General features: G+C 38.1%; 1 protein-coding gene across 1 annotated transcript in view; it reads right to left on the minus strand.

Annotated features, from left to right (window-relative positions):
- Positions 1-273: 273 nt before the first annotated feature.
- The window catches only part of NUP160 (nucleoporin 160), a 50,714-nt gene continuing 31,748 nt past the window's right edge, over positions 274-19,239 (minus strand). The window contains exons 24-36 of the mRNA XM_061203326.1: positions 11,739-11,834; positions 11,545-11,639; positions 11,351-11,447; positions 11,156-11,261; positions 7,471-7,631; positions 6,328-6,388; positions 5,447-5,557; positions 5,147-5,270; positions 4,046-4,147; positions 3,285-3,426; positions 1,974-2,099; positions 1,437-1,541; positions 274-973 (exon numbers count right to left, since the gene is read on the minus strand). Coding sequence (XP_061059309.1) covers positions 884-973; positions 1,437-1,541; positions 1,974-2,099; positions 3,285-3,426; positions 4,046-4,147; positions 5,147-5,270; positions 5,447-5,557; positions 6,328-6,388; positions 7,471-7,631; positions 11,156-11,261; positions 11,351-11,447; positions 11,545-11,639; positions 11,739-11,834 — 1,416 coding nt within the window. The 3' untranslated portion in view covers positions 274-883. The remainder of the gene's footprint in view (positions 974-1,436; positions 1,542-1,973; positions 2,100-3,284; positions 3,427-4,045; positions 4,148-5,146; positions 5,271-5,446; positions 5,558-6,327; positions 6,389-7,470; positions 7,632-11,155; positions 11,262-11,350; positions 11,448-11,544; positions 11,640-11,738; positions 11,835-19,239) is intronic.

Below are 19,239 nucleotides of genomic sequence, written 5' to 3' on the forward strand. Positions count from 1 at the left end.
AGAATAAAATTCAAGAGTTTATTTTTTCATGTCCCCCCCAAATTTGTAGCCATGAATGCCTCTGAATCTGACCAGGAAAGTTTATATTTTGGTCCAATACATTATTAGACTGCCTGTATGATCAAGTCCGGCTTGATTATCATAAATCATAGAGGTTAATGGAATTTACTTTGAAAATCTATTACTTTTACAGATGATAAATTTTCAATTTTTTCTTAGCTAAGAGTTTATTCCACTTTAGCCTCAGAACCAGATTCAAGATATCTTCCTTTAAAAAAAAAAAAAAAAAGATATCTTCCTTAACAGCTGGTCATCACGTTAGGCTTAATCTAGGCAAATTACTTAATACTTTATTGAAGATCATAAAAAAACTCCACAATAAATAATGAAAAGGGTATGCAAAATCATTAGCCTCTGTCTGCAATACAGAAAATACATGTCAGTTCTGGACCAAAATAATTCCATTGAAATACAAAAAGTGATAGGGAAGAATGAAAGGATTTGCAGTGACTGCTTTTGGTGGTCAGCTACAACGAACCAACAATCATCAGCTGTTTTGGAAAGTGTAGGTGGGTTTTAATTTGCAGATAAAGAATGTCTTCGGTAGTTTAAAAAAATATAAACTCTAAAAAAGCTTGTGAATCATATACAAAAGCAGCTGTCTGAGACCAAGGTTGAAAACCAGAAACTGTGTGTTAGCACCACCAGCAAGCACAGGTCCTGTGACTCATCTGCCCTTCTTTCTTGTGCAGAATGCAGACTTGGCTGTTGTACACATCATTTACAGGTATAAAAACCGGCCTGGAGTACAGGTTTCCTGTTGGGTAAAGTCTTAAGCCCTAAGAGGCACCAAGCAGTTACAAAGGCTGGGCAACCATCCAGATCACAAGTTCCGACGATATAATAAATCCCGTGTTGCCTTATCAACTTTTTGGTGGTAGTCCTCCAATTTGTCAAGTATTTTCTGGGACAGCTGTAGGAGAAAAGAAGGGAATCATTGGAGAATAGGTCAAGGACTGAAAAAGCCTAAAGTTATCAATCACTTTGACTTCAGCAACCAGATTTCCCCTAATAAAGTTGTTAGCCATTGTGCTTCATTTAACCACCATTCAGTATAGGAGTCTGCTCTGTGACTCCACTGATATAACTGGACTTTTCTGCTATATACAATACTCCAACCCTGTTTTCCTAACCAATTTCTAAATATGCAAATCACACCAGTATTTTTAATAAAAGCTTTATTAGCTCTCTTCCCAGAACCAGAGAGGTTATATCTGATTTAACTAATCATCTCATAAAGGGATTGGGCAGCATGTGAAGGGCAATAAATGGCTTCTGCCCTCTCCTTAATCTTTGAGAACCAGAAAAGCAAGCTTTAAGGTGTAACTGCTAGTGCAAGGGCTTATACAAAATGCCTCAGGAGAGGATTTACTCACTGCAATGTTGTGACTGTTGGCACTGTTCTCTCCCAGAGCCTGGAGAAGCTGATCAATGGAAGAGTATGGGAGCCACACCATTGGAGCTGTTGCAGACAGTGGAAACTGAAAAGAAAAATATCTATTATTTGAAGAAAATCTGAAAAGTGGACCATTTCTTCTGGGTAGCTACTTCCACAGGATTTGGTAACATGAAATGCTTTACTTTTTTTAACAAGAAATTGTGTGTGTATGCATGCATGTGCGCACATACACGTGTGCACACGGTACATGACTGGAACCCCCCATCTCTTTTCAACTGGGGAACTGGTCCTTTTCTTAGTTAAATCAAATGTATTTTTAAATTCATATCATCTTTTATCTTAAAGTAGGGCTAAGGCTGATTAAGGATAAACACATTGAACAAAACTCTTCTCTAAATTGTCAATGAACGATACTATTTCCAGTCTGAAATTTAGATGTAAATTATCTGAAAAAACTTTGGAAAAGGAAAGTGTGATAATACATAATTAAAAGGAAATGTGGATACAAGCCTACCTCAATTCCAAAGTACTGATGTCCTTTTCCCAATACAGCATCCACATATTCTGAAACCAAATCCACAGCTTCTTCTAAAAGGTCATAGTTTAAGTAGAGACGGAGCAACTCAGCAGCATCAACCTTCTGTAAAAAGTTAGTAATTAAGAACATTTACCAACATCCATCTTACCTGGGCATGGACAAAAGGATGTTGAGTGTCTGATTCCCTGGCATTTATACTTTTCATTATAAATAAACGAACACCTTGGTTTACTTATCTTGGGATGAGGGTCGGATTCCCAAGAGCCCAGTTACCTCTGGGCACCTTGTGAGGCCCTTTCTGTTAAGTGGCCTTCCTCACCTTTTCTGTGATCTAAGACACCTTTGAATTCTTTCCTACTTCATTTCCACAGTAGTAAAAGTCAACAAACCTTCTCAGAAATGGTGAGTACCAGAGATAACATAGTCACATTAATTCTCAGAAACATATGAATGACAAATGAGAAAGAAGTTAAAAGAATCACCAACTTTAAATGCTTGAATTACATTTGTATTTAACTCAGGGTGAGAGAAAAGTGATACAGCCTCAGTTTGGAAGGGCTCTCCTAATTATGTCAGTTATGCTTTCTATATTCTGATTTGATCACAATCTTAACTTTTACCATCTTAGCTGCCTTCTCTACTTTCTAACTTAAAAAAAACAGGTTAACTTTCTTGATCTTAAGCTTTATATTCTCTTTTCCTATTGTGCCCAATGTATTTCAGGTACAGTAGTTCTCAAACTTAGCATGCATCAAATCAAATCATGACCTTGTTAAAATATAGATCCTGGATCCCAACTCCAAGGTAATTTGATTCTGTAAGTCTGGGATGGAGCCCAGGAATCTATATTTTGAAGAAGCCCACCATCAAAATAATTTAATGCAGGTGGCCCAAGGACCCAATTTTGACAGAAACTGAAAGAAACACTGTTGCAGAATTTGAAAAGAATTCCACTCACTCCTGTGAATTTTTTGAGTAATGAATAGTGAACGCTGTGTCCCATATATACTCATTGTTCTAAATACATACTCATTGTTCAGTGAGCACACAAGCATGCATTAACTTAATCACCAACACGGAGAACTTTAAATCTAAACACCCAGTACTTCACAGGACTGAAGTAAACTGTTCTTAATGTTTTTAGCTAAGACTGAGAAGCTGTAAGTATATAAGTCGGTATATTTCCATAAATTGTCACTCTATCTTTTCCTTTTTAATCATCTCATGAAGGTATTCAGGACGATAAAGACCAGGTTCTTACTCTCTACAAGTTAAGATACCACTTACCTTATAACTGTTTATAAGCCAGTTAGGCAGAGGCACTCCATGAGACAAGAGCTTGTTGATTACACAGTGGTGATATAAGTTATTCTGGATTTTGTACTTTTCCAGGTAAGTTGATAATAGCCTCCATGCTTCATCTGTAGCACTTGATAAAAGGAGAAAGGACTTATGAGTTCCAGATTCTTAATAATTATAGTACCATTCAAAACATGTATTTACAAGGAAAAAATCTTTAGACACTCACAACAGAATTGATAATACAGCTAAATGACAACTAACATTATTAGGGCCAATGTGACTTAGGGGTGGTACTAGAAACTAGATGACTTGGATTCTTGTATTTCCCAATAACCGCATATTAACTCAACTAAACAATTCACTTTACTTGTTTGTTCCAGATTTCTAAAACAAGGAAATTGGCTCAGACCACTATTTCCAAACCTGATCAAGCATTAGAATCATGCAGTAGTTCTGATTTAGAAGATTAGGGTGATATCTTGTAATCTGTATTTTGATAGTAATTCTGGTGTTAATTTAGGGTTAGAAAAATAATGTCAGAGGACTTCAAGACTGTAAAATGCTATAATTCTAAAGTGCTAAGCTGCATAATACAAATTATAAATGCAATTCAGGAAAGGGAAGTTTACTGAGGGTTAGGGTTGTTAGAGAAGGATTCTGAAGACACTGAGGTACACTCAGGTAGACACTGGGGAAGGATATGGAGGGTAAGCCCTTGCAGGGTTGGATGAAGACTAGGGCTGTACCTAGACTCCTTAGTGGTGATGACTGATGAGAGCTGATTGGCTGCTAGCCAGGCCCAGGCTTCTGCTTGGGCTGCCTCTCCTCCAAACTGCAATTTGATGCATCTGCAATGAAAATGGTTCCACAAAGAGTAAATTAATTTGCTGAAAAGCACCACATTATTTTGCTACTGAAATTGGAGACGAGATGACAACTTTAGCTCTAGTCTATTACTAAATTCACCCTGGGGTACTGGCTCTTCCCTCTCCTCACAGCCACACAACTGGATGACCCACAAGGCCATCAATAAGTGTTGAGATTATTTACTTACAAGAGAAAATTGATGATGAAAAATTCTGATGGTGGGCTTCCCTGGTGGCGCAGTGGTTAAGAATCTGCCTGCCAATGCAGGGGACATGGGTTCAAGCCCTGGTCAGGGAAGATCCCACATGTCGTGGCGCAACTAAGCCCGTGCGCCACAACTACTGAGCCTGCGCTCTAGAGCCTGGAAGCCACAACTATTGAGCCCACGTGCCACAACTACTGAAGCCCATGCGCCTAGAGCCCATGCTCTGCAACAAGAGAAGCTACCGCAATGAGAAGCCTGCTCACTGCAACGAAGAGTAGCTCCCGCTCGCTGCAACTAGAGAAAGCCCGCGTGCAGCAAAGAAAACCCAACGCAGCCAAAAATAAATTAAAAAAAAAAAAAAAAAAATCTGATGGTTTATTTCTAACTCACAAACAACTTGACTAATATTTAGGTATAATGTAACTTCAATAAGAAGTACTTTTTAACAATGTTTGCAGGGGCCACTAGATGTCCTAAAGGATTGAAGAGAACATATGCCTTATCTAAACGGACACCACTATTTAACCCAGGTTATCTACTGTCATGTGGCCATGTGGGCTCAGGAATGCCAGATCTGATTTCTCAAAAGAAGCTATAAATCAAGATTCAAAAAAAAAAAAAAAAAAAAAAAATCATTGTGCGGATTACACAGAAACTGTTCTTTAAAGCAGGCCTGTAGGGTACCGGCTCGTGTGACTACTGCTTCACACTAAGCAACAGTGGAGTATTTTCGCATTAGAAAATTAAGATTACAGAAAGACAATTTCATACATACTTGAAAGCAAGTCCCTCAAAGACTGGCATTAAGGGAAGCTTAAAAGTCTGGCAGAGTGATATGGCAGTGTCGAAGAGGCCAGCCTGAACCAAGAGAGTGACCATCTCCTCTGCTGACGAACTTCCTGCGGAAATGGAAAAGAGCTATTTAGTGCACCCAATGGCATATGGAAATGAACTGAACCCAAAGACTGCTTCCTTGATGAATACCTCAGAATAACAATGACACGCTTTAATACCCATCTAGTATACTATGTCCACTGCCCGGCCCTAAAATGTGCTGTTGGTGCTGCATGCCTACCTGCAACCGCGACTGCTGAGGGATCATGCTGGGCTAGAGTGAGGCGAATGCGAGCCAAGGAACACTCTTTCTCCAGATCTTCTAGTTCCAGGATTTCAATTTGTCTATTTGCTATAAGCCAAAGAAAAACATTTTCAATTCCCAAAGTACAAAGAAGTGCCTATGAGACTAACTCAACCTGTCAATTTCCACTAAAAATTAAGTACCATTCAGGTGTAATTTCATGAAGGTGGGGAGAAAACAAGGGGTTCAATAAAAGCTAACTTGAAAAATAAAGCAACATCCCGGTCTCACACTACAGCTGAGTCAAATCAAAGGACTCTAATGACAACAGCTGCAGAAGAGGAGGTGCTTGCAAGGCCTTTCACAAATAATTTCAATTAACTCTTACAACTGTGGAACACTGCTATCTTCATCAGTAAGAAAGGAGCGTGCCCAAAGTGAGAGGCAGAATTAAAACCAGCTGTGCCTGACTCTAGAGCCCAGGCTCTTTAAGGAAGGAAATCATGCCTCCATGGTGATACCAAAGGAGCCTGATAAAAAAACGTTTGGTACTAAGCTGATTTAAACACAACAAACAACAAATGCACACACACACACACACACACACACTCTTTTTTAAGCATTTTCATTTCCCATACAGGCATACAAAGTTTTCAAAGAGCTACCAGACAACCTTTAGCAGAATACTGAAAATAAACTACCAAGAAGGAACTTTACAATATTTTAATAATATAACTACCATACATATACAATATACTACAATATAATTATACATAGTATTACAACTACTATACAAAAAATAAATATAAATAATACTACTATAATATAACAATATAATTGCTCTTCAGCAAAGAATCTGCATGAGATCCTTGACTTACTTGGGGCAGCTGTGCATTCTCCATCATGATTCCTCTTAGGGGATGCTCCAGGGCGATCATACTGAAAAGACAAAACAAGAGATATAACTGAAAAATTAGGGTTTTTTTAAAAATTAATTTTATTTTTTGGCTGCATGGTGTGGCATGTGGGATCATAGTCCCTGACCAGGGATTGAACTCGTGCCCCTGTGGTAGAAGCACAGAGTCTTAACCACTGGACCGCTGGGGAAGTCCCTGAAAAATCAGTATTTTATTTTCATATCATTTTTGTGTGTGTGTGGGAACTTTTATATTTTTTTCTATTTTATTTTTTTCATTTTTAATATATACCCTTTTTTTCCCCATTAACTATGATCCAGAGCTTTCAGGCTCAAATTCTCTCAACGTAAATTATGTTTATTTCAACTAGCACAGCTCTTCTCACAAAAGTACTGTAACTACTAGACAAAGAAATGGAGTTGTTTGCCAACTTGGCTTACTTAGCTAAAATATGTTACTGAGTCCAAGGACACAGATTTGATCTCCATGTAAACCACTTGACTTTCCTTGGTTTCAGACTTACATTCTCTACCCATAACCCTCGGAAAAAGCATAGTACATTCAGGAACTATACAATACAAGTAGCTGGGAATATATGACCCCATCAGCATGCCAAAAAAAAAACAACTCATGGTTCGCCTCCCCTAAAATAGTAACAATAGATTAAATTAACAAAAATGAATGAAATAAAAGCAGCTGCCATTTACTGAGCACTTTCTGCAGGCCAGGCACGGTCACTGTTCTAAGCACTCTACATGAATTATCTCATTTAATACCCAAACAATCCTATAAGGTAGACATTATTATTATCATCATCCCTATTTTATGCAAGAGGCTAACTGGACAGTAAAAGATTAAGTAATTTGCCTGAAGTTAGGTTGTCTAACTCCAAAACCACTCTGTTACACTTATTCCTACAATAATTCTGAACTTGGAAACTAAAGGGGTAGTAACATATAACAAATGAATTGCTACAAAAATATATTAAGTCCACAAATATCCCAGTGGAAATTTTAAATGAAATGAAGCAAAATGAGGTAATAGTTTTCAAAGGACCAAACCAAATAAATGATCCCCAAATTCCAGGATGGAAAGTTTTCATACCACTGCACCAGATACTGGCTGAACAATCCATGCGTATTCTGGGCGAATAAGGCGTAAACAATTAATAGCAGCCAGATAACAGTTGCCTTGCTTCTCAAGTCCCCGGAGAGTTCGAACCTCTCTGCCAAGACGCATTCCGTACTCAAACATCACTGTGCCAGCTATGAGGCAATAATAGATATTACAATTTCAAAAATATATCTCTTTAGAGATACACAGAGAGTTTGTTACACTTATCAAACATTAAAATTTAAAACAAAATTGAGTTTAACTTAAAACCACAAAAAATCATGTGCTGGTGAGAATGTGGAAAAATTGGAACCCTTGTGTAGTGCTGCAGGGAATGTAAACTGGTATAGCCACTGTGGAAAACAGTACGGCAGTTCTTCAAAAAAGTAAAAATAGAATTACCTTATAATTCATCAATTCCACTTTTGGGTATATACCCACCCCCCCCCCAAAAAAAAAATGAAAGCAGAGTCTTGAAGAATTATTTGTACATCCTTGTTCCTAGCAGTATTATTCACAACAGGCAAAAGATGGAAACATCCAAGTTTCCAGAAAAATGTGATATATCCATACAATGGAATATTATAAATTCTGACACTTGCTACAACATGGATGAACCTTAAAGACTTTATGCTAAGTGAAATAAGTCTGTCACAAAAGTCAAATACTATATGATTCTGGTAGCCAAATTTATAGACAGAGAATAGAATGGTGGTTGTCAGGGGATGGGGGAGGAGGGAATGGGAAGCTGTTGTTTAAGGAGTATAGTTTCCATTTTGCAAGATGAAAAGAGTTCTGGAGGTTGGTTACGCAGTAATGTGAAGGTACTTAGCACTACTAAATACATAAAAATGGTTAAGATAGTAAAGTTTATGTATATGTACTTCACCACCACCACCAAAAAAAAAAAACAAAAAACACCCCAAACATCTAAAATGTTACTTTTGATGTTTAGATACTACATTCCCAGACAGTACAGAGAACTAGTCTCAGCCATATTGTCATCTATTCCCCACCTAGGATTTGGGTGCTCTGTCCAAATCATAAACTCTTTTTTTTTTTTTTTGGCTGCGCCATGTGGCATGTGGAATCTTAATTCTCTGACCGGGGACTGAACCTGCACCCACTGCATTGGAAGTGTGGAGTCTTAACCACTGGGCCACCAGGGAAGTCCCCCAAGATCATAGACTCTTATTTTTATAATGCTTTAGTTACATAGGTTGAATGAAATATTGAAAAAACATTGTTCTGAGACAGCATGGGACTCCAGAAACTAAACAGATTTTAAAATTCCCTTTTAGTTTCCAAATCAAATCAAACTATTTTTCATCCCAACAAATATTTTTGAGTGCCTGCAATATGTAAGACATTTTGTCAGAAAAACAGCCTTGCTCCAGAAAGACCTGAACGTTAATCTAGCTAAACTGGTCTTAATCAGGTTGATGCAATGGATGTTGTCATTGTGAAAGCAGTAATAGATCTTGAATCATCTATTTTTCCTTTCTTGTATTATTCAAAGAATATGCAGGACTTCCCTGGTGGCGCAGTGGTTAAGAATCTGCCTGCCAATGCAGGGGACACGTGTTTGAGCCCTGGTCCAGGAAGATCCACATGCCACAGAGCAACATATTCCATGAGCCACAACTACTGAAGCCCATGTGCCTAGAGCCCGTGCTCCACAATAAGAGAAGCCACTGCAATGAGAAGCCCACGCACTGCAATGAAGAGTAGTCCCTGCTCGCCACAACTAGAGAAAGCCTGCGTAGCAATGAAGACCCAACGCAGCCAAAAATAAATAAATAAATAAATAAATAAATTTATGTAAAAAAAAAAAAGAAAAAGAATATGCAAATTTATTTTACCATTAGGAATATTAAGAACATGCCTATGAATTACTTCCATCCATTCTTTCCAATGAAAATGAGTAAGAAACCTAATAAAAAATTCTGAGTGAAAATGGTATAAAAATGTTAGAGGTTCCAAAGGGTAACCACAATGGTCATCTTGTAAAATATGATCTTAAAACAGATATGTAATCCCTTTATTTTAGCTGACCTGATAACGACTTCATTGTCATCATACAAATCCAAATTTAGAAACATTCTACAAAAATGACTGGCCTTTCTTCTTCAAATATATCAATGTCATCAAAGGCAAAGGCTAAAAGAATGCTCCAGATTAAAGGAGACTAAACAGGACAATTAAATGCAAGATGTGATCCTAGATCAGGGGGTGAGGACAGTATGGGAGAAATGTACTATTAAAAAAAATCATTGGTCTTCCCTGGTGGTGCAGTGGTTAAGAATCCGCCTGCCAATGCAGGGGATACGGGGTTGGGCCCTGCCCCGGGAAGGTCCCATATGCCGTGGAGCAACTAAGCCCATGCACCACAACTACTGAGCCTGCACTCTGAAGCCTGTGAGCCACAACTACTGAGCCCCGCACGCCTAGAGTCCGTGCTCTGCATCAAGACAAGCCACCACAATGAGAGGCCCGTGCTCGGCAACAAAGAGTAGCTCCTGCTCGTCACAACTAAAGAAAGCCCGCACACAGCAACGAGGACCCAATGCAGCCAAAAATAAATAAATTTAAAAAAAAACCATTATGTTTGGCAATATTTAAATATGAATAGCACATCAGATAAGAGCACCACATTTACATTTAATTCACAAAATTAGTTACATGTTCTCAATTTGATAATTGTATTGAGGTTATATAAGGAAATGTCCTTGAGATGCAAGTATTTATGTACTGAGACATGATGTCCACAACTTACTCTCAAAAGGATCAGCAAAAATAAGAGAAAAGAAAGGCCAATAGCAAAATGGTACAGGAACTTAAAACCAGCCACAAGAATTCAAGGTGCCTTTAGTGAAATAACATTTCTTTTAAAATTAGATGGAATGGACTTCCCTGGTGGCCCAGTGGTTAAGAATCCGCCTGCCAATGCAGGGGACACGGGTTCGAGCCCTGGTCCGGGAAGATCCCACATGCCACAGAGCAACTAAGCCAGTGCGCCACAACTACTGAGTCTGCACTCTAGAGCCTTCGAGCCACAACTACTGAGCCCGTGCGCCACAACTACTGAAGCCTGCACGCTTAGAGCCCATGCTCTGCAACAAGAGAAGCCACCGCAATGAGAAGCCCGCACACCACAATGAAAAGTAGCCCCTGCTCGCCACAACTAGAGAAAGCCCGTGTGCAGCAATGAAGACCCAATGCAGCCAAAAAAAAAAATATATAAAAAAAAATAATAAAAAATAAAATTAGATGGAAGATACACACAGAATGCCATCTAACTAGAAATGCCTCAGGAATGTTCTAGAATGGGAGAAGCGCCTTTTTTTTTTTGGCCACGCTGAGTGGCTTATAGGGATCTTAGTTCCCTGACCAGGGATTGAAACTGCGCCCTCGGCAGTGAAAGTGGGGAGTTCTAACCAGTGGACCACCAGGGAATTCACGAGAAGTGCCTATCTTTAGGGCTAACAGGTAATCCACAAAAAGGTGAAGCTAATCTTGAACTTAAACATAAGTTCCCCAAATGCCTGTAGAGAACACTTGTCCAATGGTAAAAATAAGGTAAAAATTACGTAAGTCAAACAGATAATATTTTTTGTAAAACACGATACAACTGATAAGGTTGCCTCCACAAAGACTGTATGCTTCAACTGCTTACCCTTCCGGTAATTGTGACGATAGATGTGAAAGGCGTACAGAAGCTCATAGTAATTGTGAGTCATAAGGTCCACAGCTCTTGCACGTGATTCAATTATTCCCACAACCTAAAGGAGGCAATCAGATATCAAAGTTAGTAGCAAGCATGACAACCACCACAGCTGTGTCCAGTCATCAGTGGATTAAATAAAATTACCTCATTATGCAGATTCACATAGGGAAACTCCACAAGATCCTGTAGCTGTGAGCGTTCACAAAGAACCACCACCAGCTGCCGTAAACAATCTAACTGTCTAGAAGGAAAGAAAGGGATAGGAGGGTAAATTTTCTTAGTGGATTACACAGGGCTGGTAAATTGCCTCCTCTAAATAAGACTGTGAGATTGATTACCTGCTGGAATCAGGAATTTGGGTTAAGGCTTCATATGCTTGGCTATTGTGACCTAAATCCAAATGATGTTTGAAAATGCATGTCCTTAAAGTAGCCTAAGTATCAAACATAGGGGAAAAAAGAACAATAGAAATTAAAACACCACATCCATGATAAACCTCAAGGGCAGTAACTAGATTACAGTTAGTCCTTACCTGACTTTTCCAGTCATCACCTGCTTCAGTTATTGCTGATGTAGCCAACTGAATAACCAGTTCAGGCAAACCAACGACATCGAGCAGACGCAAAACCTAAGGGGAAATAGAAGAAGAAATTTCCATTAATAGTAACATGGTATAGTGCACTTCAAATTGCAATACGATTTAAAATCAATTAGAAAGATAAGTAGGTAAGATAAAGATTAAATCAAAGGTGCTGACAACAAGATGGACAAGATTATTTGGTTAATATTTAAGATTTCCCTTTAGATTCTACTGTTAAAATAGACACCTGTTGTAAAACCCTTTATTGGTCTTTTCTGTGCACATAATAGGTTCTCAGTAAATGTTTGTTGAATGAACAAATATAATTTCACTACTAACTTTTCCTACTAACTGTTTAAGTCATAGATGAATTTAAAGCCTAGTAAATTAGCACCATAGCCTTATAAAAACCCTAAAGGGAACACATTAATGTTTGACATAACCCATTTCTAATACAACATAGGATAGTGCTCTTTAAACTTTTTTGATTGTCCACCCTATTAAGAATGTCTGAGTACACTCCCCAGACATTTACTTATACTATATACACACATTTCTAAAAAATATGTATAATAACACTTTCAAAATATAAATTTCTTAAGGATGAAGATAAAGGTAGTTTAAAAATTATTATTTTTATTTATTAGTACTTACTGATTATTTGGTTTTTCGGCCTTATTAGCAGTATAAAAACATCTTTTTCTTCTGGATGTTTACAGTTTTTTGTTTTTTTTTTTAAAGATTATACTTCTTAATGAAGTATAACATAGTTAGAAATGTACACAAATCCTAAGTACATAGCTGGTTGAATGTTCACAAAGTAAACATACCCATGTTCCCAGCAGCCAAGTTAAGAATTATAATATACCAATACTCCGAAGCCCCCGCGTGACTCCTTCCAGCCACTACTGACTTTTATTAATTTTGTTTTTAATTTCATGGAAACAGGATCTATAGTATTCTTTTGTGTGTGTCTGCCTTTTTTTTTTTTTAAATAAATTTATTTATTGATTTATTTTTGGCTGCGTTGGGTCTTCGCTACTGCACGTGGGCTTTCTCTACTTGCGGAGCAGGGGCTACTCTTCGTTGCGGTGCACGGGCTTCTCACTGCGGTGGCTTTTCTTGTTGCAGAGCAGGGGCACTAGGGCGTGCGGGCTTCAGTAGTTGTGGTGCAGGGCTTAGTTGCTCCACGGCACGTGGGATCTTCCCAGACCAGGGCTTGAACCCATGTCCCCTGCATTGGCAGATGGATTCTTAACCACTGTGCCACCAGGGAAGCCCTGTCTGCCTGCTTTTGCTTAACATGTTTGTAAGACTGATCTATGTTATGTCATTCAGCAATTCATTTCATTGCTGTGTTGTAGTCCACTGAAAGAATATACCATAATCCATTGATCCATTCTGTTAATGGACACTTGGATTGTTTCTAGTACCTGACTTTTATGACATGCTGCTTGGAACATACATACATATCTCTTTTGGTAAACATGTATATCTTTCCGTATATATTTAGAATTGGAATTACTGGGTCAGAGGGCATGTCAAAGATTGGAGCCAGTAGGTAAAAAGTTTTCCAAAGTGGCTGTAACCAATTTATACTCCACCATAGGTGATCAGGATGCCTTGATTATTTGCATGGCTTCCTACTATCTTGAATTGACATTTTAATTCAAGGTACACTTAGTTAGATTTTAAAGTGGCATTCTTGAAAAGTTCAATTGTTTCTGGCTGATTCTCAGACCTGATTATAGACCGTCACTGTTTTTACCTTGCAATGTGGTTGATGAAGAGCCTATATCAAACATAGAAGTGCCAGCCCTATCTTATCCTCATTTGTTCGTATGTACTTTGTTAATATTATATTCAATCTGGCTGCTTCACAGGAATTTTTTTTTTTGGCCACACCACGCATGGGATGTGGGATCTTAGTTCCCCAACCAGGGATCGAACCCACGCCCCCTGCATTGGCAGCATGGAGTCATAACCACTGGACCACCAGGGATGTCCCTTCACAGGAATTTTTAAAAGCCAAGTCCATACTGTGACGGTGATTTTCATTATTTTAAAATTTTATTTATTTATTTATTTAATTGAAGTATAGTTGATTTACAATGTGTTAATTACTGCCGTACAGCAAAGTGATTCAGTTATACATATATACACATTCTTTTTTTTTTTTTTGGTCATTTTCATTACAATTAAGCAATATAATGTGTAAATCAGCTTAACCAGGCAAACATACTGAAATCAAGTGGATGAGCGAGAGTGCCACTCTGCAACCCCGCCCCTCGCTGTGACTCACTCTTCCCTCAGATGCCTACCTCAAGACTAAGTGACAAATGATCACCTGGTGAACGGACCAAATAAGGGCACCAGAGTCAATCCTGATAGTAAACATTAATTAGCACATCTTAATTTATTTCTTCTGTGAGTGAGTCCACTGGAGCAGTGATTTTTTTATGTTTTTTTTTTTTCAGTGATGAAAACTATGGAGCGCCTCCACAGAAAAAAATACAAAACGCTTTGCACGTATTTTCAGGGGATGTATTGATAGCTCAAACCTATCTGGCCTCAGATTAAAAATCTTTACTTAAAATTCAAAATAATTTTCTCATTAGAGACCTCCCGGAGGTCTCATCTAGGCACCAATTTTCTCATTAGAGACCTCCCGGAGGTCTCATCTAGGCACCAAGACCTGGCTCCACCCAACTGCCTGCAAACTCCAGTGCTGGACGCCTCAGGCCAAACAACCAGTAAGACAGGAATACAGCCCCACCCATCAAAAAAAGAAAAAAAAAAAAAAAAATGTTACAGACAAAGAAGCAAGGTAAAAACCTACAAGACCAAATAAATGAAGACGAAATAGGCAACCTACCTGAAAAAGAATTCAGAGTAATGATAGTAAAGATGATCCAAAATCTCAGAAACAGAATGGAGAAAATACAAGAAACATTCAACAAGGATGTAGAAGAACTAAAGAGCAAACAAACCAGGATGAACAACACAATAACTGAAATTAAAAATACTCTAGAAGGAATCAATAGCAGAATAACTGAGGCAGAAGAACAGATAAGTGAGCTGGAAGATAAAATGGTGGAAATAACTGCCAGGGAGCAGAAGAAAAAAGAATGAAAGGAACTAAGGACAGTCTCGGAGACCTCTGGGACAACATTAAACACACCACCATTCGAATTATAGGGGTCCCAGAAGAAGAATAGGAAAAGAAAGGGTCTGAGAAAATATTTGAAGAGATTATAGTTGAAAACTTCCCTAACATGGGAAAGGAAATAGTCAATCAACACCAGGAAGCGCAGAGAGTCTGATACAGGATAAACCCAAAGAGAAACACTCCGAGACACATATTAATCAAACTATCAAAAATTAATTACAAAGAAAAATGTTAAAAGCAGCAAGGGAAAAGCAACAAATAACATACAAGGGAATCCCCATAAGGTTAACAGCTGATCTTTCAGCAGAAACTCTGCAAGCCAGAAGGGAGTGGCAGGACATATTTAAAGTGATGAAAGGGAAAAACCTACAAGATTACTCTACCCAGCAAGGATCTCATTCAGATTTGATGGAGAAATCAAAAGCTTTACAGACAAGCAAAAGCTAAGATGATTCAGCAACACCAAACCAGCTTTACAACGAATGCTAAAGGAACTTTTCTAAGCGGGAAACACAAGAGAAGAAAAAGACGCACAAAAACAAACCCAAATCAATTAAGAAAATGGTAATAGGAACATACATACCGATAATCACCTTGAATGTAAATGGATTAAATGCTCCAACCAAAAGACACAGACTGGCTGAATGGATACAAAAACAAGACGCTTATATATGCTGTCTACAAGAGACACACTTCAGACCTAGGGACACGTACAGACTGAAAGTGAGGGGATGGAAAAAGATATTCCATGCAAATGAAATCAAAAGAAAGCTGGAGTAGCAATACTCACATCAGATAAAATAGACTTTAAAATAAAGACTGTTATAAGAGATAAGGAGGGACACTACATAATTATCAAGGGATTGATCCAAGAAGAAAACATAACAATTATAAATATTTATGCACCCAACATAGGAGCACCTCAGTACATAAGGCAAATGCTAACAGCCATAAAAGGAGAAATCGATAGTAACACAATAATAAGTGGGGGACTTTAACACCCCACTTACACCAATAGAAAGATCATCCAGACAGAAAATAAATAAGGAAACACAAGCTTTAAGTGACACAACAGACAAGATAGACTTAATTGATATTTTTAGGACATTCCACCTGAAAGCAGAAGAATACACTTTCTTATCAAGTGCACACGGAACGTTCTCCAGGATGGATCACATTTTGGGTCACAAATCAAACCTTGGAAAATTTAAGAAAACTGAAATTGTATCAAGCATCTTTTCTGACCACAACGCTATGAGATTAGAAATCAATTACAGGAAAAAACAGTAAAAAACACAAACACATGGAGGCTAAACAGTGCGCTGCTAAATAACCAAGAGACCACTGAAGAAATAAAAGAGGAAATCAAAAAATACCTAGAAACAAATGACAACGAAAACACAACAATCCAAAACCTATGGGACACAGCAAAAGCAGTTCTAAGAGGGAAGTTCATAGCAATTCAAGCTCACCTCAGGAAACAAGAAAAATCTCAAATAAACATCTAACCTTACACCTAAAGCAACCAGAAAAAGAAGAACAAAGAAATCCCAAAATTAGTAGAAGGAAAGAAATCATAAAGATCAGAGCAGAAATAAATGAAATAGAAACAAAGAAAACAATAGCAGAGATCAATAAAACTAAAAGCTGGTTCTTTGAGAAGATAAACAAAATTGATAAACCTTTAGCCAGACTCATCAAGAAAAAAAGGGAGAGGACGCAAATCAATAAAATTAGAAATGAAAAAGGAGAGGTTAGAACTGATACCATAGAAATACAAAAGATCATAAGAGACTACTACAAGCAACTATAAGCCAATAAAATGGATAACCTGAAAGAAATGGACAAATTCCTGGAAGAGTACAACCTTCCAAGATAGAACCAGGAAGAACTAGAAAATATAAACAGACCAATCACAGGTAGTGAAATTGAAACTGTGATTAAAAATCTTCTAACAAACAAAAGTCCAGGACAGATGGCTTCATAGGTGAATTCTATCAAACATTCAGAGAGGAATTAACACCTATCCTTCTCAAACTCTTCCAAAAAATTGTGGAGGGAGGAACACTCCCAAACTTATTCTACGAGGCCACCATCACCCTGATACCAAAACCGGACAAAGATATCACAAAAAAAGAAAATTATAGACCAATATCACTGATGAACACAGACGCAAAAATCCTCAACAAAATACTAGCAAACAGAATCCAGCAACAGATTAAAAGGATCATACACCATGATCAAGTGGGCTTTTTCCCAGGGATGCAAGGATTCTTCAATATATGTAAAACAATCAATGTGATATACCATATTAACAAACTGAAGAATAAAAACCATATGATCATCTTAATAGATGCAGAAAAAGCTTTTGACAAAATTCAACACCCATTTATGATGAAAACTCTCCAGAAAGTGGGCACAGAGGGAACCTATCTCAACATAATAAAAGCCACATACGACAAACCCACAGCAAACATCATTCTCAATGGTGAAAAACTGAAAGCATTTCCTCTAAGATCAGGAACAAGACAAGGATGTCCACTCTCGCCACTATTATTCAACATAGTATTGGACGTCATAGCCACAGCAATCAGAGAGGAAAAAGAAATAAAAGGAATACAAATTGGAAAAGAAGAAGTAAAACTGTCACTGTTTGCAGATGACATGATACTATATATAGAGAATCCTAAAAATGCCACCAGAAAACTACTAGAACTAATCAATGAATTTGGTAAGGCTGCAGGATACAAAATTAATGGCCAGAAATCTCTTGCATTCCTGTACACTAACAACGAAAGATCAGAAAGAGAAATTAAGGAAACAATCCCATTTACCATCACAACAAAAAGAATAAAATACCTAGGAATAAACCTACCTAAGGAGGCAAAGGACCTGTACTCAGAAAACTATAAAACACTGATGAAAGAAATCAAAGATAACATAAACAGATGGAGAGATATACCATGCTCCTGGATTGGAAGAATCAACATTGTGAAAATGACTATACTACTCAAAGCAATCTACAGGTTCAATGCAATCCCTATCAAATTACCAATGGCATTTTTCACAGAACTAGAACAAGAAATTTTACAATTTGTATGGAAACACAAAAGATCCTAAATAGCCAAAGCAATCTTTGAGAAAGAAAAACAGAGCTGGAGGAATCAGGCTCCCTGACTTCAGACTATACTACAAAGCTACAGTAATCAAGACAGTATGGTACTGGCACAAATACAGAAATATAGATCAATGCAACAAGACAGAAAGCCCACACACATATGGTCACCTTATCTTTGATAAAGGAGGCAAGAATAGAAAATGGAGAAAAAGACAGCCTCTTCAGTAAGTGGTGCTGGGAAAACTGGACAGCTACATGTAAAAGAATGAAATTAGAACACTCCTGGACTTCCCTGGTGGCGCAGTGGTTAAGAATCCGCCTGCCAGTGCAGGGGACATGGGTTCAATCCCTGGTCTGGGAAGATCCCACATGCCATGGAGCAACTAAGCCCGTGCGCCACAACTACTGAGCCTGTGCTCTAGAGCCCACGAGCCACAACTACTGAGCCCATGTGCCACAACTACTGAAGCCCGTGCGCCTAGAGCCCGTGCTCTGCAAGAGAAACCACCGTAATGAGAAGCCCTCACACCACAAGGAAGAGTAGCCTCCGCTCACCGCAACTAGAGAAAGCCTGCGTGCAGCAACGAAGACCCAATGCAGCCAAAAAAAAAAAAAAAAAAAAAAAGAACACTCCCTAACACCATACACAAAAATAAACTCAAAATGGATTAAAGACCTAAATGTAAGGTCAGACACTATAAAACTCTTAGAGGAAAACATAGGAAGAACACTCTATGACGTAAATCACAGCAAGATCCTTTTTGACCCACCTCCTAGAGTAATGGAAATAAAAACAAAAATAAACAAATGGGACCTAATGAAACATAAAAGCTTTTGCACAGCAAAGGAAACCATAAACAAGACAAAAAGACAACCCTCAGAATGGGAGAAATTATTTGCAAACGAAGCAACGGACAAAGGATTAATCTCCAAGATATACAAGCAGCTCATGCAGCTCAATATGAAAAAAACAAACAACCCAGTCCAAAAATGGGCAGAAGACCTAAATAGACATTTCTCCAAAGAAGACATACAGATGGCCAACAAACACATGAAGAGATGCTCAACATCACTAATCATTAGAGAAATGCAAATCAAAACTACAATGAGGTATCACCTCACACCGGTCAGAATGGCCATCATCAAAAAATCTACAAACAATAAAC

The sequence above is a fragment of the Eubalaena glacialis genome, chromosome 10, assembly GCF_028564815.1.
Source record: "Eubalaena glacialis isolate mEubGla1 chromosome 10, mEubGla1.1.hap2.+ XY, whole genome shotgun sequence".
Classification (NCBI taxonomy): domain Eukaryota; kingdom Metazoa; phylum Chordata; class Mammalia; order Artiodactyla; family Balaenidae; genus Eubalaena; species Eubalaena glacialis.